The sequence below is a fragment of the Cricetulus griseus genome (assembly GCF_003668045.3).
Source record: "Cricetulus griseus strain 17A/GY chromosome 1 unlocalized genomic scaffold, alternate assembly CriGri-PICRH-1.0 chr1_0, whole genome shotgun sequence".
Classification (NCBI taxonomy): domain Eukaryota; kingdom Metazoa; phylum Chordata; class Mammalia; order Rodentia; family Cricetidae; genus Cricetulus; species Cricetulus griseus.
In genome coordinates, this window is record NW_023276806.1 from 151,920,998 (window position 1) to 151,947,437 (window position 26,440).

The following is a 26,440-nucleotide window of genomic DNA, read 5'->3' on the forward strand; positions in this document are numbered from 1 at the left end:
AGTGAGCAGCAGCCATGAGCTTTTGGCTCACAAGGCTGTGCACCAGACACGTTGAGGTTACTGACTCTAGCTCTGCCCGCAAGCCTCTCAAATACATTGCATGCATTTCTCTTACCCACTCTGCTCTGGCACAGACTATTGTGAACCATAGTAACGTTTTTAAAGTAGACTGATGAATTTAGACTGCTGTGCCCATATACAGAAGATCTCTCTGTACATAGCTCCATGAGGGAGGGGGATACTTCAGATTCTGAGAGCTTATGGCAAGCAATCCCACTTCCCTGAGGAAGAATTGTACAGTTGTCCTAAATGTGTTCTTCTAGAATGAGATGAGGCATAAGATGGATCAAGATCGGGTTCAAGCTGGGTGTTGGTGGCGCATGCCTTTAATCCCAGCACTTGGAAGGCAGAGGCAGGCAGATCTCTGTGAGTTCGAGACCAGCCTGGTCTACAAGAGCTAGTTCCAGGACAGCCTCCAAAGCCACAGAGAAACCCTGTTTCGAAAAACAAAAAAACAAACAAACAACAACAAAAAAAGATCAGGTTCAATTTCCACGTATGAACTATGTCCTTTTGTTGCCCCACATGGATTAATTCTGACATGAATTTTTTTCCATTTTATAAATTACACCCTACTTTTACTAGTATAGAATATTAACTTCAAGAGCTACATTGGTATATCCCTTAAGAGACCTATTTTTGCTTGCCTTGAAATAGACGATATGCAGAGTGTCCTACGCTTCTTTAGCGGATGTTGACAAAGCAGTGGCTGCAGCCAAGGATGCCTTTGAAAATGGTGAATGGGGAAGGATGAATGCCAGAGAAAGAGGAAGGCTGATGTACAGGTGTGCTTTCTGGAAAAACAACTGTGTTATCTCTGGATCAATTAATATTGTCAAGACTTTAAAAATTCCCACAAAACATTCTATGTTGAATGCACCCATGGAAGACATGTCTCTCATTACTTGAGTCATATAAAATCCCACACAAGTTCCTGATGTTTGGATTATTGTTTGTATCAGTCAGAAGTCAAGGTCTACGAAGGATGTGGGAAATGTCATGGAACACCCATGACATGTCTAAAGACTAAGGAAAGGCAGGCTGGAGGCAAAGGAAGCTAGTACTGCCCTGGCTCTGAAGGGATGGAGGAAGTTGTGGTGGCTAGAAATTGGCAAGATCCATAGTTGCAAAAGAGCGCTCTAGACTAATCACTCTGTCGTTGCAAAAGAGCGCTCTAGAGCCCTCTGTAGTTGCAGAAGAGCGCTCTTCAGTGGTCTTGGAAGAGTACTTGGAAGAGTGACCTGGGGGATTTAATCCCTTGACCACATCCTTCCCCTTACTTCACAAATTTCCTGAGGTGCCTCTCAGTCACCAGGTAGATCAGAGTAGAGAATGGATTGAACTGCTCATGGAGACATTCCATGCCTTGTTTTCAAAGACAAGGAAGAAAGGAGGAAAAAATTACTAAGGTCCTGGAAGAATATTACAAATGAGTCAGTGTTCTAGAAATAATTAGTTTCAACGGTTCTTCTGCTTTCTGCTTACTTATAGCTAAATGTTTGACCTGGATTGCAAATCTCTTATAGTGAGTTCTATTAGAAGCATGGGGAGGAAGTTCTGTCAAGACTAACTCCTGAATGTCCAAGAAGAACCATCCCAGGAAGGGAGGGTTGGGGATGGACAGGGAAGGAGGTGAATACAGTAGGCTATTTTTGCTATTTCCCACAATCCCACAGGCCCCACTCACCTTCCTAAGGAAACTGGCACCTTGAAGACTCTGCTGTTTGTAATTCACTCCAAATGCCTGCTTTGTCCTCTTCAGTCAGTTTTGAAACCATTTCTGTACCAACCAGAAATCCATAAATATTCACAGTCCTTAGGGGTGTGTGGCTTGTGCTCTGACACCTCCCTGTGTGTTAATGAACTACTCTCTTGCTGCTGGTTCCTTTAACCCCCCACCTCCTGGCTGTGACCACTGTGACTCAGCTTATGTACCTAGGAGGCAAGGGGCACATACTGTGGACATGGTTGGCATTTCCCTGTAACTTAGGAGTTAAAGGGCTGGGTTGTAGCTCAGTGGTAGAGCACTCACCTAGCATGTGTGAGGTCCTGGATTTGATCTATAGCACTGCAGAATCAGTGCTAACAATCTCCTGAAATAAGGCATTTATACAATGGTTTATTTAATCATTACCTTCCTAGACCATGGTCTTCATAGGAGCAAGTGTGTTGTTCTGGATTAGTTCTGGGATCTCAGTCCTGGGATGGTGCCCTATGCAGTCCTGGTGTATACAGCTAGCAGGGCCTCCAGCAGTAAGTGCTGAGTGCATTCCTCTCACTGTCCACACAGACTTGCTGATCTACTGGAGGAAAACCAAGAGGAGCTGGCGACCATAGAAGCACTGGACTCTGGAGCTGTCTACACCCTGGCCCTGAAGACTCACATTGGAATGTCTGTGCAGACATTCAGATACTTCGCAGGCTGGTGTGACAAAATTCAGGTAAGCACAACTATGTTCTTACATAGCACAACTTGGGGTTGGAGGTGGGGTTCTTACAAGCACAACTTCTTAGAGGAAGGTGACCTCATGAGCACTAGTCAGCAGCAGGCCAGGTCTCTGGTTCTGTGGTGGTATTTATTCCCATCCTCGGGAAAGGAGCAATGCTGGATCCCCATTCTGCAGAAAAGCAGGACCACCACTATAAGCCTCCTCTAAGTCCTTTTCTTTCTTGTTCTGTGTGCCTGCATACATGCATGTGTATTTGATGTATGTTTGGGGGGGTGGTCTCTTGCTCAATTCCTTTCCACCTTATTTTTTTGAGACAGGGTCTCTCACTGAACCTGGAGCTTGTGGATTTGCTTAGACTGTCTAGCCAGAGCGCTCCAGAGATCTGTATGCCCTACCTCTCCTGTACTGGGATTATAGACATGTGCCATTTTGCCCAGTGTTATACTCAGGGGCTGGGCATCTGAGCTGCCTTCCAGCTTACACAGCAAGCTCTTTACCAAACAGGTCACCTCTCCAGCCCTACCATAACTCTCTTGAGAAAGAAACAGCAATGCACTCTAGTGCAGGTGCTTATTTTCTAGACATTGGACAGGAGAGGGAAAAAACATGTTATCTGCAATTAAACTTAGTAATTTACATTCATAAAATATCAATCTTTCTTTCCTTTAGGGCTCTACAATCCCAATCAACCAGGCCCGTCCAAATCGCAACCTGACCTTCACTAAGAAGGAGCCACTTGGGTAAGACAAGAACCTCTGGGTGATGTGGACATTGTGTTCCCACGAGGGGACTAAGGTTGTGGGCCATCTCCCCACAGTGTCTGTGCCATCATCATTCCCTGGAACTACCCACTGATGATGCTGGCCTGGAAGAGTGCAGCGTGCCTGGCAGCAGGCAACACCCTGGTCCTCAAGCCGGCACAGGTGAGCCTGGCCACTTAAGCCTGCAAACTTAAAACAGACATACATTTATAAGGAGCACACCTTTAAGCTTAACACTCTTCATATATTATTCATAAATTCTCATTTTAAAAAGCGTGTGCCAGAAAGAAGCACATGTATGCATGAAGAGGTCAGAAGACAATTCCCAGGAGTTTGTTCTCTGCTGTTACCTTGTGAGATCTGGGAATCAACTCAGGTCATGGGGTTTGGTGCAAAGAGCTTTATCGGATGCACCATCTTGCTGACTCCACTCACATTTAATTACCAAAAAATCTTATGAAGATATGGAAGATGAGGGGAAAGCACACAAAATAACCTAGTAACCATGGCGATCGTGTGAGGACCAGGGGTGTACAACCTTTGACGCTGTCGTAACGCAGTCATCCTCAGATGTGTTGGGCCACATGCACAGCTATCCTGAGAGACAAATGGCTGGAGAGCCACAGGTTGAACACCTTTGAAAAATTATGTATATATATATGAGTAACAAGGGAATGTTTAAAAAATACACCAGGCAGTTCTCATAGACATCTACTGATGCTACAGTTGTTTCTGTTTGTTTTAAGACTACCTTATGTGGCCCAGACTGATCATGAACTTCCATGCAGCTGAAGCTGACCTGGAACATCTGATCCTCCAGTCTCCGCTGCCCAAGTGCTAGGATCACAGGCAGAGACCACATCCAACTACAGGAGTGGTTTTAACTACAGTGTGTTATTCTACTCATGGTGGCTTCCTTCCAGGGCATAATAACACACTCTGTGGATCAGTCCCCTCTTCAACTACAGTGCTGTGATAGACTAAACAACACGCTGGCACAATAGGCTTCTTGGTTCTCTATCATCTGGGGCCAGCTTCTCACCAGGCAGCCATTGTCTAAGCACCATGGTGTAGCTCGAGCATCAGTCCCTAGAAGGGGTTGCAGTAGCTCTTTTCCACATTTACTGAAATATTTGTCATGCAGGTTCCATGCGGAGTCTTTCTGCTACTTGTCCATTTTACAAAGGTTGCTTGAGTTAAAATAATAATACAGTCTGATTCCACATAGCCAGAGCGGTCAACTGCACACAGGGCAGCTTTCAGAGTAGATGAGCAACTCAGGGGACTGTGACACAGACACACACAGCCAGTGAAGGAACCACTGTGATCTCCTTTCCAAACCTGTCTCCCATACACACACACACACACACACACACACACACACACACACAGAGAGAGAGAGAGAGAGAGAGAGAGAGAGAGAGAGAGAGAGAGAGAGAGAGAGAGCTCCCCTTGAGCACCTGCTCATCCAGAGGACACTGATGCCCACCCTTTGTGACCCTCTGCCCCCGACCTTCATGCAGACTGAACATTACTGTCACGGGTGGTTTATTGTCTATCAGTCAGTTCAAACTGAAGCTCAGATACTTGCCATACTTCACTGAATCTTCCCAAATATTCCAATAAAAAAAGCACTCGTTTAGATAATCAGCATTAGTGTTGGGAAAGATTAAGAGATAAAGAGGGTGAAAGAAATGCAGTAAAGACGTCATATTTGAGTGACCAGGGTGAACTATGTACAAGGAATTCTTTGGACTACTTTGGCAACTTTGCTGTGAAGTTATCTTAAAATTCAAAAACAACAATAAAGCAATGTAAAACACATAGGAAGTGAGCTCTTAGGGTCAGGAAAATGGCTCATTACATGTTTGCAAGCATGGGTACCTGGGTTCAAATGCTCAGAAACCGTGTAAAGATGAGTGTACCTGTAACTCCACAGAGGTCGGGAGTAGGTGGATGTGAACAGATAGAGTGTAAGAGCTTGCTAGTCAACCCACTGAAACAGCAAGCTTCTGATTCATAGAGAAGGAGTCTCCTTATTAGGCTGATGGCAACAGCATCCCACTCTGGTTTCCATAAGTGAGCACACCCACACTCTTTGCATGTATCTCACTCATGTACCACACCCACAAATGAGGGAACTGGGCCCTGATAAGGACAGGACAGGACAACTTCGAGGAAGGTAAATCCTGTCTGCACTTCCAGGTCACGCCCTTGACAGCTCTGAAGTTTGCAGAACTGACTGTGAAAGCAGGCTTTCCCAAGGGGGTAATCAACATTGTTCCAGGCTCAGGTAAACCTGCAGGGGACCATGAGTGCCTCAAGGAGCTAAGTGCTGTTTTCCTGAATGAACCACATTAAAACTGAACACAGTTCACCAAGAGTAAATATACCTATGGTGTACTAAAAATATAGAATTGAAATCTAGTGTGTAGGGTGTGGGGAGGTATAAGGGGGACTGGATAGGATTGTAAAACCACCCTAAGGTGGTTTTTTATTTTTTTATTTTAATAAGGACTTTGGAAGATTACAACCCAGGCTTCTCCATCAAGGAGGGGTGAGGGGTGTGAGCACAGCTGCGTGGAAGATAGGCTTCTCCATCAATACTGGGGACGTGCAGACAGCTGCATGGAGGATATTGTCTTAATCCATTTGTAATTAATGCAGAAAACACAAAATGCAGGTTCAAATGCAAGTTTAGAAACCTACTTCAGCAAATGCAAACACCACCCAAGCAAGATCTGAGTCATGTTTCTCCCCTAATTAACTCCACAGGGGGTGTCGCAGGACAGAGGCTTTCCCAACACCCTGACATCCGTAAGCTTGGTTTCACTGGCTCCACGTCTGTGGGCAAGCAGATCATGAGCAGGTACTGGTTTACTCAAGCAGGCTTCTACCAGGGTTTTAACAGAGTATTTCAGAACAAGGAAAACCAAGGCTCGGATAGGGCTCAGTTGGTAGAGTGCTTGCCTGGCAAGCACAATGCCCTGGGCTTGATTCCTAAAGCTGCAGAGAGCAGATGTGGCGGTCCACCCTGTAATGTCAGCACTCTGGAGGTGGAGGCAGGGGATCAGATGGCAAACGTCATGTCATTCTTGGCTACAAAACAAGTGGGAAGGTTACCTGGGGTACCTGAGACACTCTCAAAAAAACTAACAAAACCAGAGCTAGAAAAACCAAATCAAATGGAGAAACTGACTTTGTCACTGATGAATACTGAGATAGATAAATGTAAGACAAAACTCCACAGTTGAAACCCGGGCCATGGGGCTGGAGACAGAGCTGTGTGGTCAACGTGCCTAGCAAATCCAAACACAACCAACATGAAGGTAAAAGATGTGGCAGGTCACAGACCCTAAACACTCAAGTCCAAATGATAAAAGCAACTGCCACTGAGGCAGGGGAGAAATCTGTGGGCTGTTTGTTTTTGTTTTTGTTTTTTTTCTTTCTATGATTGTATATGCTCTGAGTAGGAGTGCTTCTGAAGGCTGGGATGGGCCTTCTCATGGTTGGTCACTATCTCTGCTCAAACTGCAAATGAGCAAAAACCAATGTAACAAAAGGAGTAAGTAACTACTGCACTTCCAACAATTGGTATCCCATCATTGTTAGACTATCTAGAAGATGGATTTGCTCTGCAGTCCTTGGTATAACTGAATTCTTAAAAGTGAATTTCCCTATGAGAATCTTCATTCTTTGACCAGAGAATTTTTCAAACACTACAGAAAGCCTCTAAAACATACAAAAGGAGAAAAAGGCACCAGAACCTCACACACATATCACCCAGCCACCCTTTCAGGTTTCTTTTCTCATTCCGTCCCTCTTCTCTTTGAGACACAGTTTCTCTGTGTGGCATGGCTGGCCTTAAACTCTCCACGCTCCATCCTTCTACCTCCACTTTCTGAATGCTGGAACTATACAAGGCATGCACTTCTGCACCCTCGTGAATAAGTTCCTAATGTTTCCAAGGCTTAATTGTGTTTTTCATGTCAAGTAGTAATGAGAGAGAAAGAGAGAGAGAGAGAGAGAGAGAGAGAGAGAGAGAGAGAGAGAGAGAGAGACTAACTGCTCTCTCCTATTTGTTTTCCCTCAGCTGTGCCGTGAGTAACCTGAAGAAAGTTTCCCTTGAGCTTGGTGGCAAATCCCCACTTATAATATTTAATGACTGTGAACTTGACAAGGCAGTACGGATGGTAAGTGGCCCAAAACCAGGCAGTTGGTGCCTAGCTCTGAAACACTTCCTTTCTTCATATGGGATCTACTTTAGTTAGTCATACATAAATGCCATCTTTTTGTTTATCCTAAGGATACTTAAGTTTTTAATGTCTTTTTATAATATCTCCATCTTGCCTGCTAGCACCTTGCCTCCTTCATCCTTTTTATCTGTTCTGGACACTGGGCTCTGGCTAGACTGTCTTAACAAACCCAGGAAAGGGTTTGCCTCCATGCCCGACACCTGGGTTCCATCCCGCAGACCCACATGGTAGAAGGAAACCCTACCTCTTGCAAGTTGTCTTCTGACCGCCACACACACATTCATACACCTGCCTCCAAAAAATAACATAGAAAAGATTTCTAAAATACAGAGCAAAAGTAGTTAGTTAGCAGGGCTTGCCTAAGCATGCATGGAACTCAGGGTCTGATTCCCAGGACAGCATACACTGGGCATGGCGATACTCATCTATAATCCCTGCATTTAAGAGGGGGAGACAAGAGGATCAAAAGTTTATAGTCATTGTCTGCTTCATACTGAAGTCAAGGCTGCCCTAGGATCCTGTCTAAAAGCTATTAATCGATCAATCACTCAGTCAATAGTAGTTAGCATCTGAGCTTAATGAGTGATGCATACCTACAATACTAGTTACTCAAAAGCTGAGGCAGGAGGATCATCTGAGCCTGGAAGTTCAGAACCAGGATGGACATCACAAGACGCCATCCCCTTAAAAACACAGTACTTGGCAGCAATCTCTTTCCTGGTTTCCACTTAATGCACCACCATGGATGAAGCTAGGTGAGAAGGCACAGGGCCTCCTACTAATTTTGTGCCTCAAGGGATTTAAACTATGTCAAAACATGGAAACATATTTTAAATACAACAAGAGGCCCAATTATGTTTTGCATGCCAGATAAATTGGGCGAATCCTCTCTTCATTTCTGAGACAGAGGAGAGCCAGCATGAGGGTGCTGAGCCTGACAGTGACTGCTGCCTCTAGTGGCAAGTGTGGCTTTCAAGCTCTGCACTGAACAGTCTCTGCCCACTCCCCCCCCCACACACACACACTGCAATCTGAATACAGTCTCAGCCAAAACCCACCGGGTAAGGGCCCCAAAGACAGTGGTGAGGTTTGCTGTGAGGAAGGCCCACACACACTCCTTTGGGTCTATTTGTCTGGAGACCCCAGTGACGGACAACAGGGGGAGCATAGACTGACACCAAGGTCAAGATTTCCCTGAATATGTTTATTCCTGAGAGCCTTTCCAGAACATTCCAGAGAAAAGTGTAAGCGGGATTTGTTCTATTAGTTTACTGTTGTGTAGTTTTTAAGATTTGTTTTATTTTATGTGTCTAAGTGTTCTGCCTGCATGTACATCTGTGCACCACACACATGCTTGGTGCCTCAGGAAGTGGAGAGCCTCCCTGTGGGTGCTGGGAATGGAACCAGGGTCCTATGCAACAAGTGCTTTTAACCACTGAGCCAACTGTCCAGCCCCTACTGTTACCTTTTTAAAAGAGATTTTATTTATATATATAGATGTTTTTCATGCATGAATGTTTATATACCATATGTGTGGTGTGGGTGCTGAGGACTGAACCTAGGTCCTCTGCCAAAAAAACACATGCTCCTAACTGCTGAGCCGTCTCTTCAGTGGTGCCCCACCCCACTCCATTTTTTAAAGTACCAAGTACCATTCCTGACTGTGTCAGATGAATAAAGATTACGAAGGGTGAGAAAAATCATATGCATGAAGACAACCAGTGTGTAGTGGGCACAGAGCCAGGTTTTCTTCTATTGCCCACAGCTATACTCTACCAGCTAGGGATCCACACTCTGGGAAGAGCCCCGGCGGCTCCCACCATGCAAGACCTGTACGCACTGCCTCTGTACACGAGGGACAGACAGGCCAGATGGCTCAGTCAGTGTGAGGGCCAGCATTTGAAATCCCAGCACCCACATAAGAAGCCAGGTAGGGGTCAGTGTGCACCTGGAGTCCCAGCTGGAGACAGGAGCCACTGAAATTCATTTGTGTCCCCACTCTGGGTAAAAAGTGAGACACTGTGTCTTAAAACAAACAAAAAATGTTAAAACTGGAGAGCAACTAGGGAAAACATAAATGTGTTAACCTCTTGTTTCCACATGTATGCATACATGAACATATTCTCACTCACATAAAGTGCTACCCTGTCTGTGTAATTGGATGGCAGGCTTGACTTTCGCAATGCTAACATGGCTTTCTCTTCTGCTGCTGAAGGGTATGGGTGCAGTATTTTTTAATAAAGGAGAGAACTGCATAGCAGCTGGACGGCTGTTTGTGGAAGAGTCCATCCATGATGAATTTGTGACCAGAGTGGTAAGGCATCTTCAGATTCGCTTCCAGTCTTACACAGTTTTCTTGAAAGGCATTTCTGGAATTAGTTATGAGTTTTAGATGTGAGATAGCAATAGCAGTATTGTGAAAGTTGAGCTGGCTGGGGGTGCAGGTGGCTCAGTGATAGAATGATTATTTAACATGCACACATATACATGGCCCTGCGTTCCCAGTGTAGAAGAGACAAGCAGATGCCTGGAACTCACTGGCCAAACAGCCTAGACTAACCAGGAAGCTCCAGGCCAAGGAGAAACCCTGTCTCAAAAGGAAATGGAAACCATTCAGGCAATTCTGGCATGGCCATCTCATGGGAATCTCACAATGGCACTCTACCATATTTAAGAAGGGAAACACACTAGACATTATTTTGCTATCAAGAGTCTAAAGTGACATGTTAATGAAAATCCCAGAATGTTAGTTAACATTCAGGATTTGGATATAAAGCACTGGGCTTGTACTGTTAGAAAAGAGTACTTAAGAAACTGGCCTTAGCCAGGTGGTAGCGGCTGGCACTTGAGAGACAGAGACAATCGGATCTCTGTGAGTTTGAGATCAACCCTGGTCTACAGAGTGAGTTCCAGGACAGGTTCCTAAAGCTACGGAGAAACTCTGTCTCAAAAAAAAAAAAAAAAAAAAAAAAAAAAATTGGCCTTTAAAGCCATTGTATAGAGTGACTGTATGACCAGGCAGGCCACTTAACCCCTTCGGGGCTTCAGTTTCTCCTTCTGTAACATGGAAATAGTGAAGACTTACTTCCAGTGCAGATGCAGAGAGCCAACCACACATCTGTCAACAGCTTAGTACACCATGCACTACACAGAAACTCGGCCAGGGGATCCACTGTCACCACTAACCGTGAATGTGGTTTATGGACGGGGTAATATACAGGTGGAAGAAATTAAAAAGATGAAGATTGGTGATCCGCTGGACAGATCTACGGACCATGGGCCCCAAAACCACAAAGCCCATCTGGAAAAGCTGCTGCAGTACTGTGAAACTGGGGTGAAGGAAGGGGCCACACTGGTATACGGAGGAAGACAGGTGCAGCGGTCAGGTAAGGGCGCCTCTAGGGACGTGCTGGGTTCCTGCTCCCCATCCCAAAGTCAGAATGGATGGTAATGACTTGTTTCAGTGCCATCCCTGCAGAAGAGGGGGGTGTGCCTGTGTGTCTCTGCAGGTGTCCACAGAATCTAAATCCATCAGTTCCCTCTGGAACTGATTGAAGGTAGCTGTGAACCACCAGATTTAAGTGTTGTGAGGCAAATATGAGTTCTCTGTTAGAGCAGACCACACTCCTAAATCACTGAGCCAGCAATCCAAACCAATAGTGGTATTTATAATATGACCCAAAAATGTATGTTTATCTTGCTGGGTCACTTTTCTTTTTGAGACAGGGTTTCTTTGTGTAGCCCTGGCTGTCCTGAAACTCACTCTGCAGACCAGACTCACCTCAAACTCAGAGATCCCCCTGCCTCTACCTCCCAAGTGCTGGGATTAAAGGCATGCACCACCACTGCCCAGCTTTTTGTTTTGTTTTTGATTTGCAAGGATTCTTCTGTGAAAATGTCCCTGTACCACCTATGCAGTTTTCAGTTCATCCAGGAAACACAGGATAAATACTTTTATTTTCCTTGCAATTACCAATATTTAAAATTAGGAGCCAGTAAAGATAGTGTAGAAAAATCACTGTCTTGCATTTCTGTAACAGACAAAATCATGGATTCCTGGAGAAAATGATGGTCCATGGAGGCTGGCATTGTTAGATCAAGGCAGAGGGAGCTGAAGAGATGGGTCAGGGGTTTACAGAAGGGGCTCTAGCAGAAGGTTCCCAGCACCCACACGGTAGCTCACGACTGTAACTCCAGGTCCAGAGGATTCTTCTGGTCTCCGTGGGCAGCAAGCAAGCAAATGGTGTGCATACATGCAAGCATAAAATATTATTATTTTTAAAAAGACTTATTTTTATTTTATGTGCATGGGTGTTTTACCTGTATGTGTGTCTGTGTATCACATGCTTGCCTGGTGCCTGTGACAGTCAGGAGAGGGGCTGGATTCACTGGGACTGTTAGCTCCAGATGGTTGTGAGTTCAAACTTGGGTCCTCTGGAAGAGCAAGTGCTCTTAACCACTGAGTCATCTCTCCAGACCCCAATTATTTTCTTTAAAGGAATATGCTATACAGATAAACAAATATCACCCAACAAGTGATGACAAATTTAAAATGCTAAGATATTCTATGGTATAGCCAGGCAGGGTAGCATGCATACTTGGGAAGCTGAGGCAGGATGGAGGTTCAAGACCATCCTGGGCTACATAGCAAGTTCCAGGAAACCTTGAACAATAGGGAGGTATTGTCTCAACAGAACAAAATAGAGGAGGGAAGGACATGAGGAGGAAATATCAAAGTAAAAGGCATGTGAGAAAATAATCAAATCTACGTGTAGATTTATTTCAATCTTAATTAAATCAGAGAGAGTACTAACTACCAAACGCTGAAAGTGAAATAAAAACATGAATAAAGAATGTGTCAATTTCATGAGAGTTAATCTCTACTGTGGTTATGTTTTAAAAATGCCTTTTCTTTTGCCTGACTTGTACTGAAATGCTCTTGAGTGAAAATGGAGTCTGGGTTGTTTTAAGACATGCCAGAGGGGGGAAAACAAGTCAAAGATGGCGAAATATGAACTTTTATTAAGTACATGCTCTACTTTTACGTCCTTGAAGGTTTCATAATAAAGCCATTAAAAAAAAGCCAGAAGGGTGACGAGGCATAGAAGATGGCTTGATTCTTGTTTAGTTAAGCTTGGGGTGGGGAGGGACCACCCGAGTGAACTGAGGGTGAAAATTATCTTACCTATAATTGATGCTTTGGGTTTTCCTCACAGGCTTCTTCATGGAACCAACTGTATTCACAGATGTCGAAGACCACATGTACCTTGCCAAAGAGGAATCCTTTGGGCCTATCATGGTCATTTCTAAATTTCAAAATGGGTATGCTCCTTAGGCACACTGTGTAACATGGGTAGATACCTTCTCTGTCTTGTGATATACAAAAGAGCATGCAACCAAAAGACATGCAATTCTCCACCCTAGGAATAAGCCAACTGGTTAATTAATTAGAAGCACCTGGGGGCCGGGGAGGCAGCTCAGTGGATCAAGTGATTGCTGTGCAAACATCAAGTCCTGAATGCAGATCTCAGCATCCACTAAGAAGGAGGTGTGGTGGCATGCACCTTCGAACTGGGTGCAGGGGAGACAGAGACAGGAGGATCTGTCAGACAGGCAAGCCAATCCAGCCTGACTGGTGAGCTCCAGGTCTAATGAGAGACCCTTTCTCAAAAGTGAAAGTGACAGAATGACTGTTGAGATCTGGCAAGGGTTTGGGGGGTGGGGGGGACACTGGAGAGCTTTGGACCTGTACAGATCTGAAGAGGGGGTGCACACATGGGACATGCTCTGAAAGTCAGAGAGAGGAAGCTCACAGATTAGCCTTGAAGACTAAAGAGATGATGCTGGTCAAATGGAAAGAGACGCTACACGGCATGTGTGAAGAGTGTAATACTTTTTGTTATAGCATCTTGTGCACTTTTCAATGTTGGCCTGGAGTATTTCATTAGTAAGTCTAAGCAGGTGCCAGGGAAGTTTTCCTGTTTTAACATGCAAAACAAAAAACAAAACAACAACAACAACAAAAACCCTTCCAGCAAAGTGAGTGTGCTTCACTGTACTTTTAATGGTGTTTTCTGCCTCTGGAAATATCTTACAGGGACATCGATGGAGTGTTGCATCGAGCAAACAACACTGAATATGGTTTGGCCTCTGGGGTTTTCACGAGAGACATCAACAAAGCCATGTATGTGAGTGACAAGCTAGAGGCGGGGACAGTTTTCATCAATACCTACAACAAGACAGATGTGGCAGCCCCTTTTGGTGGAGTGAAGCAGTCTGGCTTTGGAAAAGACTTAGGTGTGTGTAACTTACTTTTGCTCCTGTGCGTCCATGTTACATCACACAGAACATACAGTCCGTGCAACAACACCCCTCATTGTTTTAAAGTGCATCTTCTACACAGTACTCTACAACAGACACTAGAATTTTAAAATCCATTAAATCCATTAAGACAACTTTAAAGATTTATTTAGGTGCATGTGTAAGTGTGCCATGTCACACATGTTGCGCTCAGAGGACAATTGCCCAAGTTAGTTCTCTTTCACTCCATGGGTCCTGAGATTAAACTCAGGTCATGCCTTTACCCAATTCAGCATCTCCTGGGTAAAATGCTTTAGCTAAAATGTGTTGGGTTGTCTTTTTTCTTTTTTTTTTTCCAGACAGGGTTTCTCTGTGTAACATTCCTGGATGCCCTGAACTCGCTTTGTAGACCAGACTGGTCTCCGATCTCACTGGGATCCACCTGCCTTTGCCCCCTCGAGTGCTGGGATCAAAGACGTAAGCCACTACCCTGAAGGATTTTTTCTTCAAATCTGACTCTCAGTATGAAAGTGGTTTAGTTTTGTGGAACTCAGTAGAACCAAGAAGAGTTTGCAGGTTGATGTAGCTCTGGAGTTGGTCCTTTCTTTAAGCTGAGTCTTAGAGTCACTGAGATAAGCAGGGGCTGTTGAGCATGCCGGGTCTCTAGGATCGGAGTATAGATAATGCTAACACACTTCACGGTCAGTGGTTGCCCTGACATCTCTCAAGCCACAGCTCACTTTGGATGCTGAAGTTGTGCTGGGCCCTAATGTTGGACTTTACCTGATGATGAGCACAAGCAAGTGTACCCACAGACAGGTGCTAGAATCTCAGGCTATAGATGGGACTAGTTCAATAGCATCACTGGCCAAACAGCAAATTGAAGGCTATGTGAGTCTCAAATTTATCTGAAATATAAGGTATTTGATTTCCTGAAATTTACCTGCAAATCTGGCTCTGTTATGCCAATTTCGTGAGATCTAAAAAAGACCACCAAGGAGCTGACTCACTGATGCAAAATGCTCAAGGTTTATTGTTAAGCTACAAGCCACGGTAGGGACCCTGCCCAGCAAATTGGCACAGCAGCTGCAGGAAAAGGTGCCTGGCCTCAATTGCAAGAGGTTTATGAAGGAAAAAACTGCAAGCAGGGTGGTTGGTGCCTGCCATGCCTGTTCAGGATTGGGTAAGAGTAGGTGACCTTTGGATTCATTGATGCGTCTAGTAACAATTCAAAATTGTTACTAACAGTTGCCCACAAGGACATTTGTGCAAGCAGATGTTGTTTACCAGAATTAGTAGTTATTTTTACTTTTTGGACGGGGGCAGGCACAGTTTGGGTGCTCCTTGGAACTGTTTATGGCTCCTTGGCTGAAGCTCAGTCAGTCTTGTGCAGGGAATTTCTCAAGGTGGCTTTTTCTTAGAATGGAGTTAACTCCATCCTCTCCAGTTTACTCTGCTCTCTCACTAACCATTTTTTGGCAATGTATTCACAGGAATAAAAATAAGTCTTGGGTCTAAAACACAATTGGAGTTTTTCTTGGAAAATTTTTGCTATAGAAACAACCATTTCTGCTTGTTCTCTGACAGTGTAACTGACAGCCAAAGGCTTGTTTTATTAGAAAACACTAGTCTGCCTGGTGGTTCCTACAAGTTTGAAAGCCCCGTAGTTCAGTGTAGTCTCAATCTTGGCTATCCCTTGGGTTACAATCATCTAGAAGCCTAAAAAATAAAAACAAAACAAACAAACAAACAGGATCTCTGGAGCAGGCTGGGAACAAGTTTGCAGTTCTTTCTGGGTCACTCTAATGAGGGGACAAGATTGACAGTCCTCTATCTATTGTGTTCATTAATTTCCTTGTGGCACTCTGCCCTTGGCCTCTGTGGTGACCACTTGTCTGGAAACAGGCGAAGCCTAGATGTGGTCTTGTGTCTCTACCCAGCAAAGGAAACCACTTCCTTTCTCTTCACTGTAAGTTGAAAGTGAAAGTCACCAAGCTTTCCTCCCTGTACTCAACTTGGCTTTATTTGAACAGATAGCACCCTGATCACAGAATTGCAAAATGGAGAGACAGATGGAATTGATCAGCAGGGAACAGGAGAAGGCTAGTGCTGAGCCTGCCAACTATTAGGTTAACCCATGCAGGGTTTGGAAGGCTAACTAAGCCCTTCCTAATCATCATGGTCTATGGTCCATAAGCATCTGCACTGTGAGGACTGTTAGCGATGCCTAATGTCACTGTCTTCCCCTAACTTAACTCAATCCACCTGCAAGTCAGCCAGGGTCTGGGATTTGTGTGAACCTGAGGAGCACTGTCCTAGGCCACAAATCTTCACCCATTTTTGTGCATGTTCTACTGGCTACTCTTCTCTTCCCCAGGTGAGGAAGCCCTGAATGAATACCTCAAAACTAAAACAGTGACACTCGAGTACTAGAGCAATGCCAGCATCAGGAAGGCTTTGATGAACAGTGGGCTTCTCAGCCCTTCGCAAGCTGACGAAGGAGGAACCATCTGTGAACCACAAAATTATACTCAAGGACTAAGAAGACGGTTGGGCCACTCGGGCCTCAGTAAATTCTAGTACAACTTTTATCACCAAATACTTACCTCTGTTTGGTTTGAACAGTGTTGGGTATTGCCTGTATTGCTGAAGTATCACAGCCTGTTCTCTCCCAGGAAGGACTGTTCTCATCAAGGTCCTCCATCTTGAACACACTGACCTCACTTAGATAAAACGTACAGATGCATTTAGGATGTCTGGGTCTCTAACCCCTGAGCCATACATACTGGATACTGGTAACTGTTCTTTAGTTTTTTGTTTCAAAGAACAAAATATATCCCACATAGAATGTAGTGGCTGTCCATTTTCCTTTTCATAGTAGATCGATCTTCGTGCCTTTGACTATTCTATAACCCACTGTGACAGACGAGCAGCCCGTGAGCATTTCTTCAGTATCTACCTACTTGATACAAAGTTAAGTTCTGAGAACACAAATTTATTGACATCATCTTTGGTCCTATAGTTGAAATCCTGGTAAAGAGCTTTCTGGTGAATTTTAGGAAGTAAACAGTATGTGATGGCCAATCGTAGTCATACCATACTGTCTGTCTGGCTTGGGGAAAATTACCCAGCCTCTCTGAGCTCTGACTTCCTTATGTGTAAACAGGGGTAGCAGTGCCTTCCCCAGAACTCTCATTACAAGACTCTGTGTAGTAAGAAATCTCTAGTACTAGGCTTCTCTGTATGCGTAAACAGTTAAAGACTTCTTTTCCATCACTACTTTAAAAATAAAGTGGGAAGTTCACTGACTAGGTGAGTGAACTTCCTAGGAGGCTCATAAATCAGTGAAGTTTAACTGCTGGATTCATGAGCTTCCTACACTTCTCAATCAGCAATGCTTGGGCTACTCTTCCTGCCCATTCGCCTCACATAGTGTAGGACACAGTAGAATGCTTGACAACTGCCATGTAGTGAAAAGTGCTGCTAGACATAGTGGCTCATGTCTGTAACACCAGACTCAGGAGGCTGAGGCAAGATGACCACTGTAACTTCAGGTCAACCAGGGCTATGCAGAAAGTTTAGGCCAGCCTGGGTATAAAAACGCAAACTACAAAAACAACAACCAAATTTTAAAATGTCAGTGTAAATATTCTTTTCAAAGCTGACTTCAACTTACTGGATTGACTTCAGTGAGCATGGAGCTAGAAGAAATGCAACTGACATGCCAGGCGTTGGTGGCGCATGCACTTGGGAGGCAGAAGCAGGCAGATCTCTATGAGTTTGAGAGCACCCTGGTCTACAAGAGTTAGTTCCAGGACATCCTCCAAAGCTACAGAGAAACCCTGACTCAAAAAACAAAAACAAAAAAAAGAAAAAAAGAAAAGAAAGAAAGAAATGCAACTGACAAACCAACAGCATCATACACAGCTTCCTGCAGAACTGTCCTCGCTGACTCACTCTGGGTCATGTTCCCGACAGCCCCTGCACAGCGTGTGTGCTCTTGTCTGCTCTGTCATTCTGTGCCTCCCTCTATGTTCATTCTGTTAAACTCTGCTCTCCTTGGCTTGTACCACCCAGCTGGGTACAGATAGCTGTAATGTATGCTTTGGAAACAAGTGCTGGCTTTGCTCACTGCTACATCCGCTGTGCCTAAGATGTAGGGGAGCTTAAGAAACATCTGCTTTCCAGATGAGGCCAGCAGACATGCCTAAGTCACGAGGCTAGTAAGTATTTGTGCAGTGATCTCATAGTCTTAACCATGAGATTTTAATTCCCAATGCCTTCAATAGTGACTAGATACTTAAGGGAGGAATACAAGTAATTATTCCTCAAACTAAAAATAAAAAAATAAGCACATGGATATTATCTACAAGAGCTTTTGGAAATGGTTAGGATGAGGGGGATGAGCCAAATTTGCTTCTCCATACTTAATGCTCCATGAAAATGTAAGTTAGGGGAAGCCTAGGGTATAATGAGTAATGAAAGATAGAGGACGAGACATAGCTCACGGGAAGGGGATTGGGGATTGTTACTACTGCTGTAAATCTACTTTAAAAATTCACTTGGGTATCAAATTATGTTTAAAAACAAGACATTATTTTCTTCCCATTTAGACTCCCAAAACGTGAAAGGTGGTAAAAATGACTGAGGGGATGTGGTGGTTCACACCTTTAATCCCACCACATCAGGAGGCAGAGGTAGGTCTGCTCTCCATAGGGAGTTCAAGGCCAGCCAAGGCTGGGTGGGATTCTGCCTCAAAAAAAAAAACAACAAAAAAAAAACAACAAAAAGGTGGTGGTGACTGAAAGGAATTATTTTTCTTACATAAACACCCAAGTAGATCTTAAATATTATCTAATTATGTAAAAAAGATGTGAAGCTGACCCATCCATCAGTTTATTTCCACAGAAATAACCACATACCTAAGATTGCTTTGTTCTTCACTGATATACATGTTAATAGGATACTAACTTGTTACTTTCATTTTCAACCAACAAGGCCATACTTAGTTCTATCAATAGACGCATCTCTGCATAGTTTGGTGATTATAATCCAATATGTCTACTCTTGGATCTGTAAAACTGCTCTGTTAGATGGGTGTCACAACACATCTCACTGAGTAATTTGTCAGGGGTCAGTGCAATGGCTCTGCAGGCAAAGGCTCTTGCTGCCAAGCTTACTATCCTAAGATTGAGCCCTGGAATCAACACCCATGATGGAGGGAGAGAACTGACTCTCACAAGTTGTCCTTCCTTTGACCTCTGTCCCTGCACTATGGCATCCTTGTATCTACAGACACATATGATGAAGAAATACCACTTTTTAAAGAAGAATTGTGTGTCAGGTTATGGTAGTGTCTGCTGTATTCCCACCTAGCACTGGAGAAACAGAAGAAAGGTGTTGAGTTCAAGGCCATCATAGGGTATATACTGAGACAAATACAAAAAGAAGAACTTGTGGCCAAAGTTACACTTACTAGGATAAATTCCTGCAAATGAAAGTTTTGGGTCAAATATATAGTGACCAAGTTTCCCAAGATGTTTGCTGCTGTTGTGTGATATTCAGACAGTACCCCAACACCTCAGTTTTACTAAGCACTGCTCTATGCATGATGTCTATCAATCCATTAACTTCTTACAATAACTCTATTGATGGATACAGATCCCAGATTATTGCTGAAAACAGTGAAGTGGCTGGGCTGGAATTTGGTCCAGATAGCTTCACTCTGTACTCATGGCATAGTGATGCCAAGGTGTGGGGACTTAAATGAAACGTGGAACTCTCAGTCAGAACAATGAGGAAATGTGGCCCCTTACCAGCCAGTAGCCAGTAACACGCCATGCCACAGAGGACCACTCAAGGCAGCAATGCTTCACTCTCCCTGCTCGCTCCCTAACTCTCACATACTTGGTCTACCTGTGACCTCCAAGACAAGTTCCAGGAACCAGGAACCACCACAAGACACACTATATATTCTCTGTACTTCTGGCTGAGAGGGCTCATCTCACATAAAACTTCCCAAAGCACAAACTACACAAACTTTCTGTGATGAGATAGAGGGGAAGCCACAGGTTAGAGTCCTTCCAGACCAAATTCAGTAGACTCTGTGTGACAAGTTCCACAGACTGAGGCAATAACTTCAAAAGAAGGAGGTCTTTTAGAAACGGCTGTGAACTCTCAGCCGGAGAAAAACATTGGGCTGTGAATCTCATGGCAATTTCTGTTTGTTCTCCTATTCTTTTTTTTTTTTTCACATTAATGAAATGTTCCTAAAAGCCTATGCTGACATTTTAAACAAAAGAAACAGGTAAGAAACCATCCCGAGATGGGTTCACTAGCTATGCCCTCATCTCAGGAAAAACCAGAGCTTTCCAAATCATTCATATCATTCATATAAGAACAAATAATAAAAACTTTCTCAACAATAGAATTTCATATGGCTGTACATGTGTCATTGAAAGTGGGCTTAAGTGTCTGGTAATGAAAGCTAAGGAAGAGTTAAAATAGTTAAAATAGTTCAATACTTCAAAAACTCACAAGAACTAGGTAATAGATGTTAAACAATAACTCACCATAAAATATATTAATTTGTTTTAAGAAATATGTGGTTAGCCTTGGATGATCCTATGTTAGTCAAGGATGGTCTAATGTTTTGACTAATCAAGGACAAATTTTATGTTTTGATTAACCCTGGATGATTATATGTTTTGGATTTCTGCGTCACTGTGCCAAGTAGCAATAATGTCATATGTTTGGGTTTGTTTAACAAAAACATCCCCTGAGAAAATATCTCTATAAAATACCTTGTTTGGGAACTGCAAAATACACTCAGATCCAAACTGCCTCTGTATTTGTTTCTGTTTGTCACCGGCGAATCCTTACTCACACATTCTTCGAGAAACCTCATCCCAGGGACTCCCAGCAGACAGAAGAGGTTAGGGCAGCAGAACAAGAAAAGGATAAGAGTCAGGGCAGCTGTAGATAAAACAGTGAGCTCTTGACATGGTTCGCATGCTGCTAGAAGTAACAGCTGCAGATCCAGAGGAAAAGTGAAAACATCTCAGGAACCAGCTCAGGAACTGCCAACAAGCCTACCCAAGCTGCAGTCACTCTGCCCAAATCAGCCCACATGAGCTTGTGTGGCAGGCACATCATCCCTGATCCAACCTAAGGCCTGCTGCTACACCCCAAAAGAGACTGATGCTGAGAAACCTGACCAGAGACGCCAATGAGGAAAGGACAACACAGCAGAGTCAGCTGCCTGAGCCAATGAGACCCTTGGGAGGGGGTATACAGGTAAGCCCAATTTCCGCAATAAACCATTTGGCTTTTGCTGCTCCTGGGGTCTGTCACTGACTCCACACCTCTTCGATCCCTCCCCTATGGGGTATTTGTGAAGTGACTTGTAACATCTGGAACCCAATGTGGGACTCCCATGCTGGCATGGTCTTCAACCTCCCTTAGGTTCATCTTTCCATCGACACCTCAGATGCCCCTTGGTTTCTGCAGCACACTGCAATGCCCCAAGTGTTCAGGTGAGTTGTCCCCTTAATATTTCTTGTGCTTTGGTCCCTTCAAGGGTGAGTGCGAGGAACCCCCACCCCTTCCTCTTCCCTTCCCTTGTACACTGGTTTGATAGCTAGGGAGAAACATCTCTTGCTTTCTGTCTGCCTGGGACCTCCACATGAGGGCTGACTCTGACGGGAATTAATCATGGAATCGGACAAGATAGATAGCAGATATTTATTTATTTATTAAGAAATGGTACTCACAGATCCGTGTAACCAGACGGCAGGGAGCAAGGTAAGTAGAAGGGACCCCACATGTGTGTCCCTCACTCTTAAACCTCCTCACATCAAACCTATCTCTAGCCCCAAGCGGGCATGGTTAGCATTACCTGTAACCAGTCCCAAGCTGGCATGGTTATGGTATCCTCCTACAGCTGACCCAGGAGGTGGAACCCAGGGGCAGCCCCTAACTTCCACCCCACATCAGGAGACACTGTGGGTATATGGCCTTGACCTACACACTTCCTGTTCCTGTCTGCCTCTTCTCTTTGAGACCCCACCTATTACAGATCCTGTCCCTGCTTTATCTTTAAGGCATCTACAGTGCTCTTCCAGTGAAGAATGGGCAATCTACCTTCCCACATTAAGGAGCCCCAAATAAGAGCACCTACCCAAGTATGCCCCCCCCTTCTTTCTGCTAACCAACATTTCTGTCTCTAGCAGTAACCTAAATTGTTTTAAGACTGCCTGCTAGTTTGGCCACCCGCTGATCACCCGCTGATCAAACAATACAAAGAAGCAATCCTGCTATGAGAGCCCAAGTGTTGATTTCCTGGCTTTTCCCACTCCATGGGTCCTGGGCAACCTGGCTCTGTTCCTGCTCCTGACTCCTCTCCTCCCGCCCCGTGGTTTCTCCTCAGCACCCACCCATCATTCCACACCAGCCCTTTCCTGGGCCTGGGCCTTCTCCTTAGGGAGTCTTTCCTGGTCGTAGGACCTCTCTAATCTTCCGATTCTTTCCCAGCCCTGGAATCACTCTTCTCTGGGCAACCTTCCCTTTTTGACAGGTGATTGCTTCTTGTTGACAGTTCAAAGGCTGTCAAAGGTTGCATGGCTACATCATGCATGCGTTAAGTGGCTGCATAAGGACTCTGTATGTAGAGGCTATATGGAGCTGGGCCAACGGCTGCTCCATGACACTAGTTTCAATGGCCCCAACTACTGAGCCTCGTGATCCCTTTCCCTTTATAAGCAAGGGCCTCCCACCTGTCCTCTCTTTCCATCTCTGTTCCCCGATAGGTTAGCACCTACTCCTCTCTACTCCTCTCTTCGTTCCCTTTCCCAATAAACTCCATGTGGCTTTGTTGAGTTTGGTGGATTATGTCTCATTGCCTGAAGCTAAAGTAAAGAACGTTTTTTGGTGCTTTGAAACTCACTCAGGCTCTGTCCATGACTTCTCCTGCTGCCTGGTGGGGGGCAGTTGGAAACACTCAGGGACCCAGATCCTGAACTAACAGACCACTTTCCACCTACCAGTCTGCTGGGATCTTACACAACGTCGGCTACGATTTCTCAGCGTAAGCATTTCCTTGGACCCATGAAGTAACGGTTGATTGTCTGGTACCCTTCTGATGTTCTTGGAAGTGGGGGCAGGGTGCCTTCAAGGTCACAGCTTATCCCTCTCGCTGACAATCACCTCTGGTAAACTTCCCACAGGCGAGGCAGTAGATTTGACTTTCAGCCCTACACCTTTGGTGGTTACGGATTACTGCCTTCTCTAGGACTACGCTGTCCTATCGGGCTTAGCTGCTGGCCATCGTTCTTGGGCTGATGAGTTGCAAGAACAACCCGTGCCACTACTTTGCTCTCTGCCTCTCCATGGGAAGTAAACCAACAAAAACTGTAAGGCCATCCACTCCACTTGGATGCCTGTTAGAAAATCTAAAACCCCCTCACTTAATGCCATTTGTAGATGTACCCAGACTCAACTCTGCACCAAGAAATGGCCTAAATAACCCCAAACTGGCCACCTAACAGCTCTTTAGATCCAAAGATTTTACAGGACTTTTCCAATTACTGCCATCGGACAGTTAAATGGAAGGAGTTACCGTATATCCAAGCCTTCGTCTACCTCTCTGCTAAACATTCTCTTTCCTCTTTCTCTTCTCCCCCTCACAGAGGAAACGCCCACTGGTTTATATTGGGCTGAAGAACCTCCACTGTTTCATCCTCAACATCCAACTACACCTTCTGCCCCTTCTCCCACCTCCAGCTTCTTCCTCTCCAGCAGTGGCCCCTCCAGCCGCTCGACTCTTGCACCTATTTTCAGCCACCTGTTACCCGCCTTTCATGCCACTATGTGCCCCCAACCTACCAAAGCCAATCTGGCTACAGTTCTCCCCTTTTGAGAAGTGGCCAGAGTAGATGGGCTGGTTCAAGTACATGTCCCCTTCTCCCTATCAAACTTTCTCAAATAGAAAATAAACGGGGTTCCTATATCTCTAACTCTACTTCTTTCATAAAAGAATTCCAATATATCACCCAATCTTACAGCCTCACCTTTCATGATATATACATGATTTTGACCAACAACCTACTACCTGAGGAACACAGACAAGTTTGGACGTATGCTAGAGCCCGTGCAGACATAGTTCACCAGACCAACACAGGGGCAGAGGCCATCCCAGATCAGGAGCCCCATCGGGATTGTAATACCCAGGGGGCATTCTAGCTAGAGATCACTTTATAGCCTCCCTCTTGGCTGGTCTCTGTAAGGCTGCCCTCAAGCCAGTAAACTATGATAAAAATCTGGAGATAAAGCTGGGCATTGGTAGTTCACACCTTTAATCCCAGCATTCAGGAGGCAGAGGCAGGCAGTCAGATCAATGTGAGTTTGAGGCCAGCCTGGTCTCCAGAGCAAGTGCCAGGATGGACTCCAAAGCTACACAGAGAAACCCTGTCTCGAAAAACCAATAAATAAATAAATAAATAAATAAATAAATAAATATCTGGAGATAGTTCAGGACAAACAGGAACATCCCTCTCAGTTCCTAGAATGCCTTACAAAGGCCTTCTTACAGTATACTAACCTAGACCCTAAGAACCCAGAGGGAAGACAACTCCTTGTAACTTTTTTTTTTCCCCAGAGCTCCCCTGACATTAGTGTTAAGCTTAGGCATCTGGAGAGAGAACCCCTAACCTCACAGGCAGAAGTCTTAAGGGTGGCTTTTGAGGTATACCATGAGAGAAATGAGAAAGCCCTTAAATACAAATACCAAATGCTGGCCAAGGCCATCTGACCAGCCTCAGAGTCTGCCTGGGATCTCTTGCCCTCTGAGACTCAGGGACCACAGTGTCCATGTTTTAAATGTGGTCAGGATGGACATTGGCCTCGAGCTTGCCCTAATCCCTGTGTGCCACTCAAACCATGTCCAAAATGCCAGAAAGAGGGGCACTGGTCGGTGGACTGTCTGGTAACTTGACTTTACCCACATGCCCACAATCAGACGAGTCAAATATCTCCTGGTATTAGCTGATACCTTCTCAAGGTGGGCGGAAGTGTTTCCAACCACTAACAAAAAGGCCCAGACAATCTCTGACATCCTTCTCAGGGAAATTATTCCCTGGTTTGGAATGCCAGCCTCTCTTCAGTTACACAATGGCCCTGAGTTTACCTCTCAGATCACCCAAACTCTATCTAATACTCTCAACATCCCTTGACATTTTCATATCCCATATCACCCCCAGTCCTCAGGGAAGATAGAATGAACTAAACTGTTCCTTTAAAAACATTCTTATTAAATAAAATGTCACAGGAAATTCACCTTGACTGGGTAAAACTCTTGCCTCTGGCTCTTTTCAGACTCTGGGCTCTCACCAAGCGGCCCCTTTCCATCTTGCCCTTTGAACTCATGTATGGGCAGCTATTTCTAACACCTGGTCTCTCACCTAAACCCTTACGTCTCCCTGATCATCCACTTAAACTCTTACCTCCTCATCTTAGTTCCCTCCTATGGAATATCACTGACCACTCCCTACCTCAACCACGTGCCAACCCTTGTGCATCCCCAATTAACATTGGGGACCAAGCACTTCTCTTTCCTGCAGACCAAAGCCCCTCATCCCTTCCCCCTAAATGGCAGGGCAACTTCAAGGTAATTATTGTAACTCCAACAGCTACTAGGCTTGAGGACCTCCCCCACCTAAAACCCTTCACTTCTCCAACTGAAGCTCAACAGTAACTTCGACAGGACCCTGTTCCTTAAGTTTCAGAGGACACCAAGGTCAGCTACCTTGTCCCTGATTTCAGAAGAATGAGGTTTCACCCCTACAACCACACTGTGCCGGATGTGGAGACGCAAAGACCATCAAGCATGCCCAGGTGCCCTCAAATCAACCACTGGTGCCTTCTGAGTGAATGTAAATGTTAAGAGGTTCCAGAGAGCTCCATACAGCCTGGACTGCAATGAAACAAGCAGGTACCCCAGGACGTGGCAGCACCCTTGCTTCCCCCCAAAGATGGTCAATGCCCCCTAAGTCAGCTGGAAGCAGTCTTGACAATTTGTCACTCCATATTCCTGCCTTACCTGACAGCCCCTGCTGAATCTCCCAGCTTTTAATAAGAAGAGGTAGGATTGTTAATATCCTGGCTTTTCCCTCTCCCTGGGTCCTGGGCAACCAGGCCCTGTTCCTGCTCCTGATTCCTCCCCTTCTCCCACCCCGTGGTTTATCCTCAGCACCTATCATTCCCCACCAGCCTCTCCTGAGCCTGAGCCTTCTCTCACCCGTCTGTCATTCCACACCAGCCCTCTTCTGGGCCTGTGCCTTCCCCTTAGAGAGTCTTTCCTGGTCTCGGGGCCTCTCTAATCTTTGGGTTCTTTCCCACTCCTGGGATCACTCTTCTGCCTCACTCCAGGATCTGTCTCTGACAGGTGATTGTTCCTTGCTGACAGTTCAAAGGCTGTCAAGGATTGCATGGCTACATCACGCATGTGTTAAGTGGCTGCATAAAAACTCTGCATGCAGAGGCCTAGCAGAGCTAGGCCAATGGCAGCTCCATGACACTATTTTCAATGGCCCCAACTACTGAGCCTCATTTTAAATCG

The 26,440-nt window shown here is 45.0% G+C and overlaps 1 protein-coding gene across 1 annotated transcript in view; it reads left to right on the forward strand.

Annotated features, from left to right (window-relative positions):
• Aldh1l2 (aldehyde dehydrogenase 1 family member L2) overlaps window positions 1–16,260 on the forward strand; it is a 40,670-nt gene extending 24,410 nt beyond the window's left edge. Inside the window, exons 12-23 of the mRNA XM_027392519.2 lie at window positions 718–845; window positions 2,351–2,501; window positions 3,180–3,250; window positions 3,328–3,433; window positions 5,477–5,564; window positions 6,047–6,140; window positions 7,365–7,464; window positions 9,743–9,841; window positions 10,748–10,913; window positions 12,744–12,849; window positions 13,625–13,824; window positions 16,205–16,260. Of these exons, the coding sequence (XP_027248320.1) occupies window positions 718–845; window positions 2,351–2,501; window positions 3,180–3,250; window positions 3,328–3,433; window positions 5,477–5,564; window positions 6,047–6,140; window positions 7,365–7,464; window positions 9,743–9,841; window positions 10,748–10,913; window positions 12,744–12,849; window positions 13,625–13,824; window positions 16,205–16,260 (1,365 nt within the window). The remainder of the gene's footprint in view (window positions 1–717; window positions 846–2,350; window positions 2,502–3,179; window positions 3,251–3,327; window positions 3,434–5,476; window positions 5,565–6,046; window positions 6,141–7,364; window positions 7,465–9,742; window positions 9,842–10,747; window positions 10,914–12,743; window positions 12,850–13,624; window positions 13,825–16,204) is intronic.
• Window positions 16,261–26,440: the final 10,180 nt, after the last annotated feature.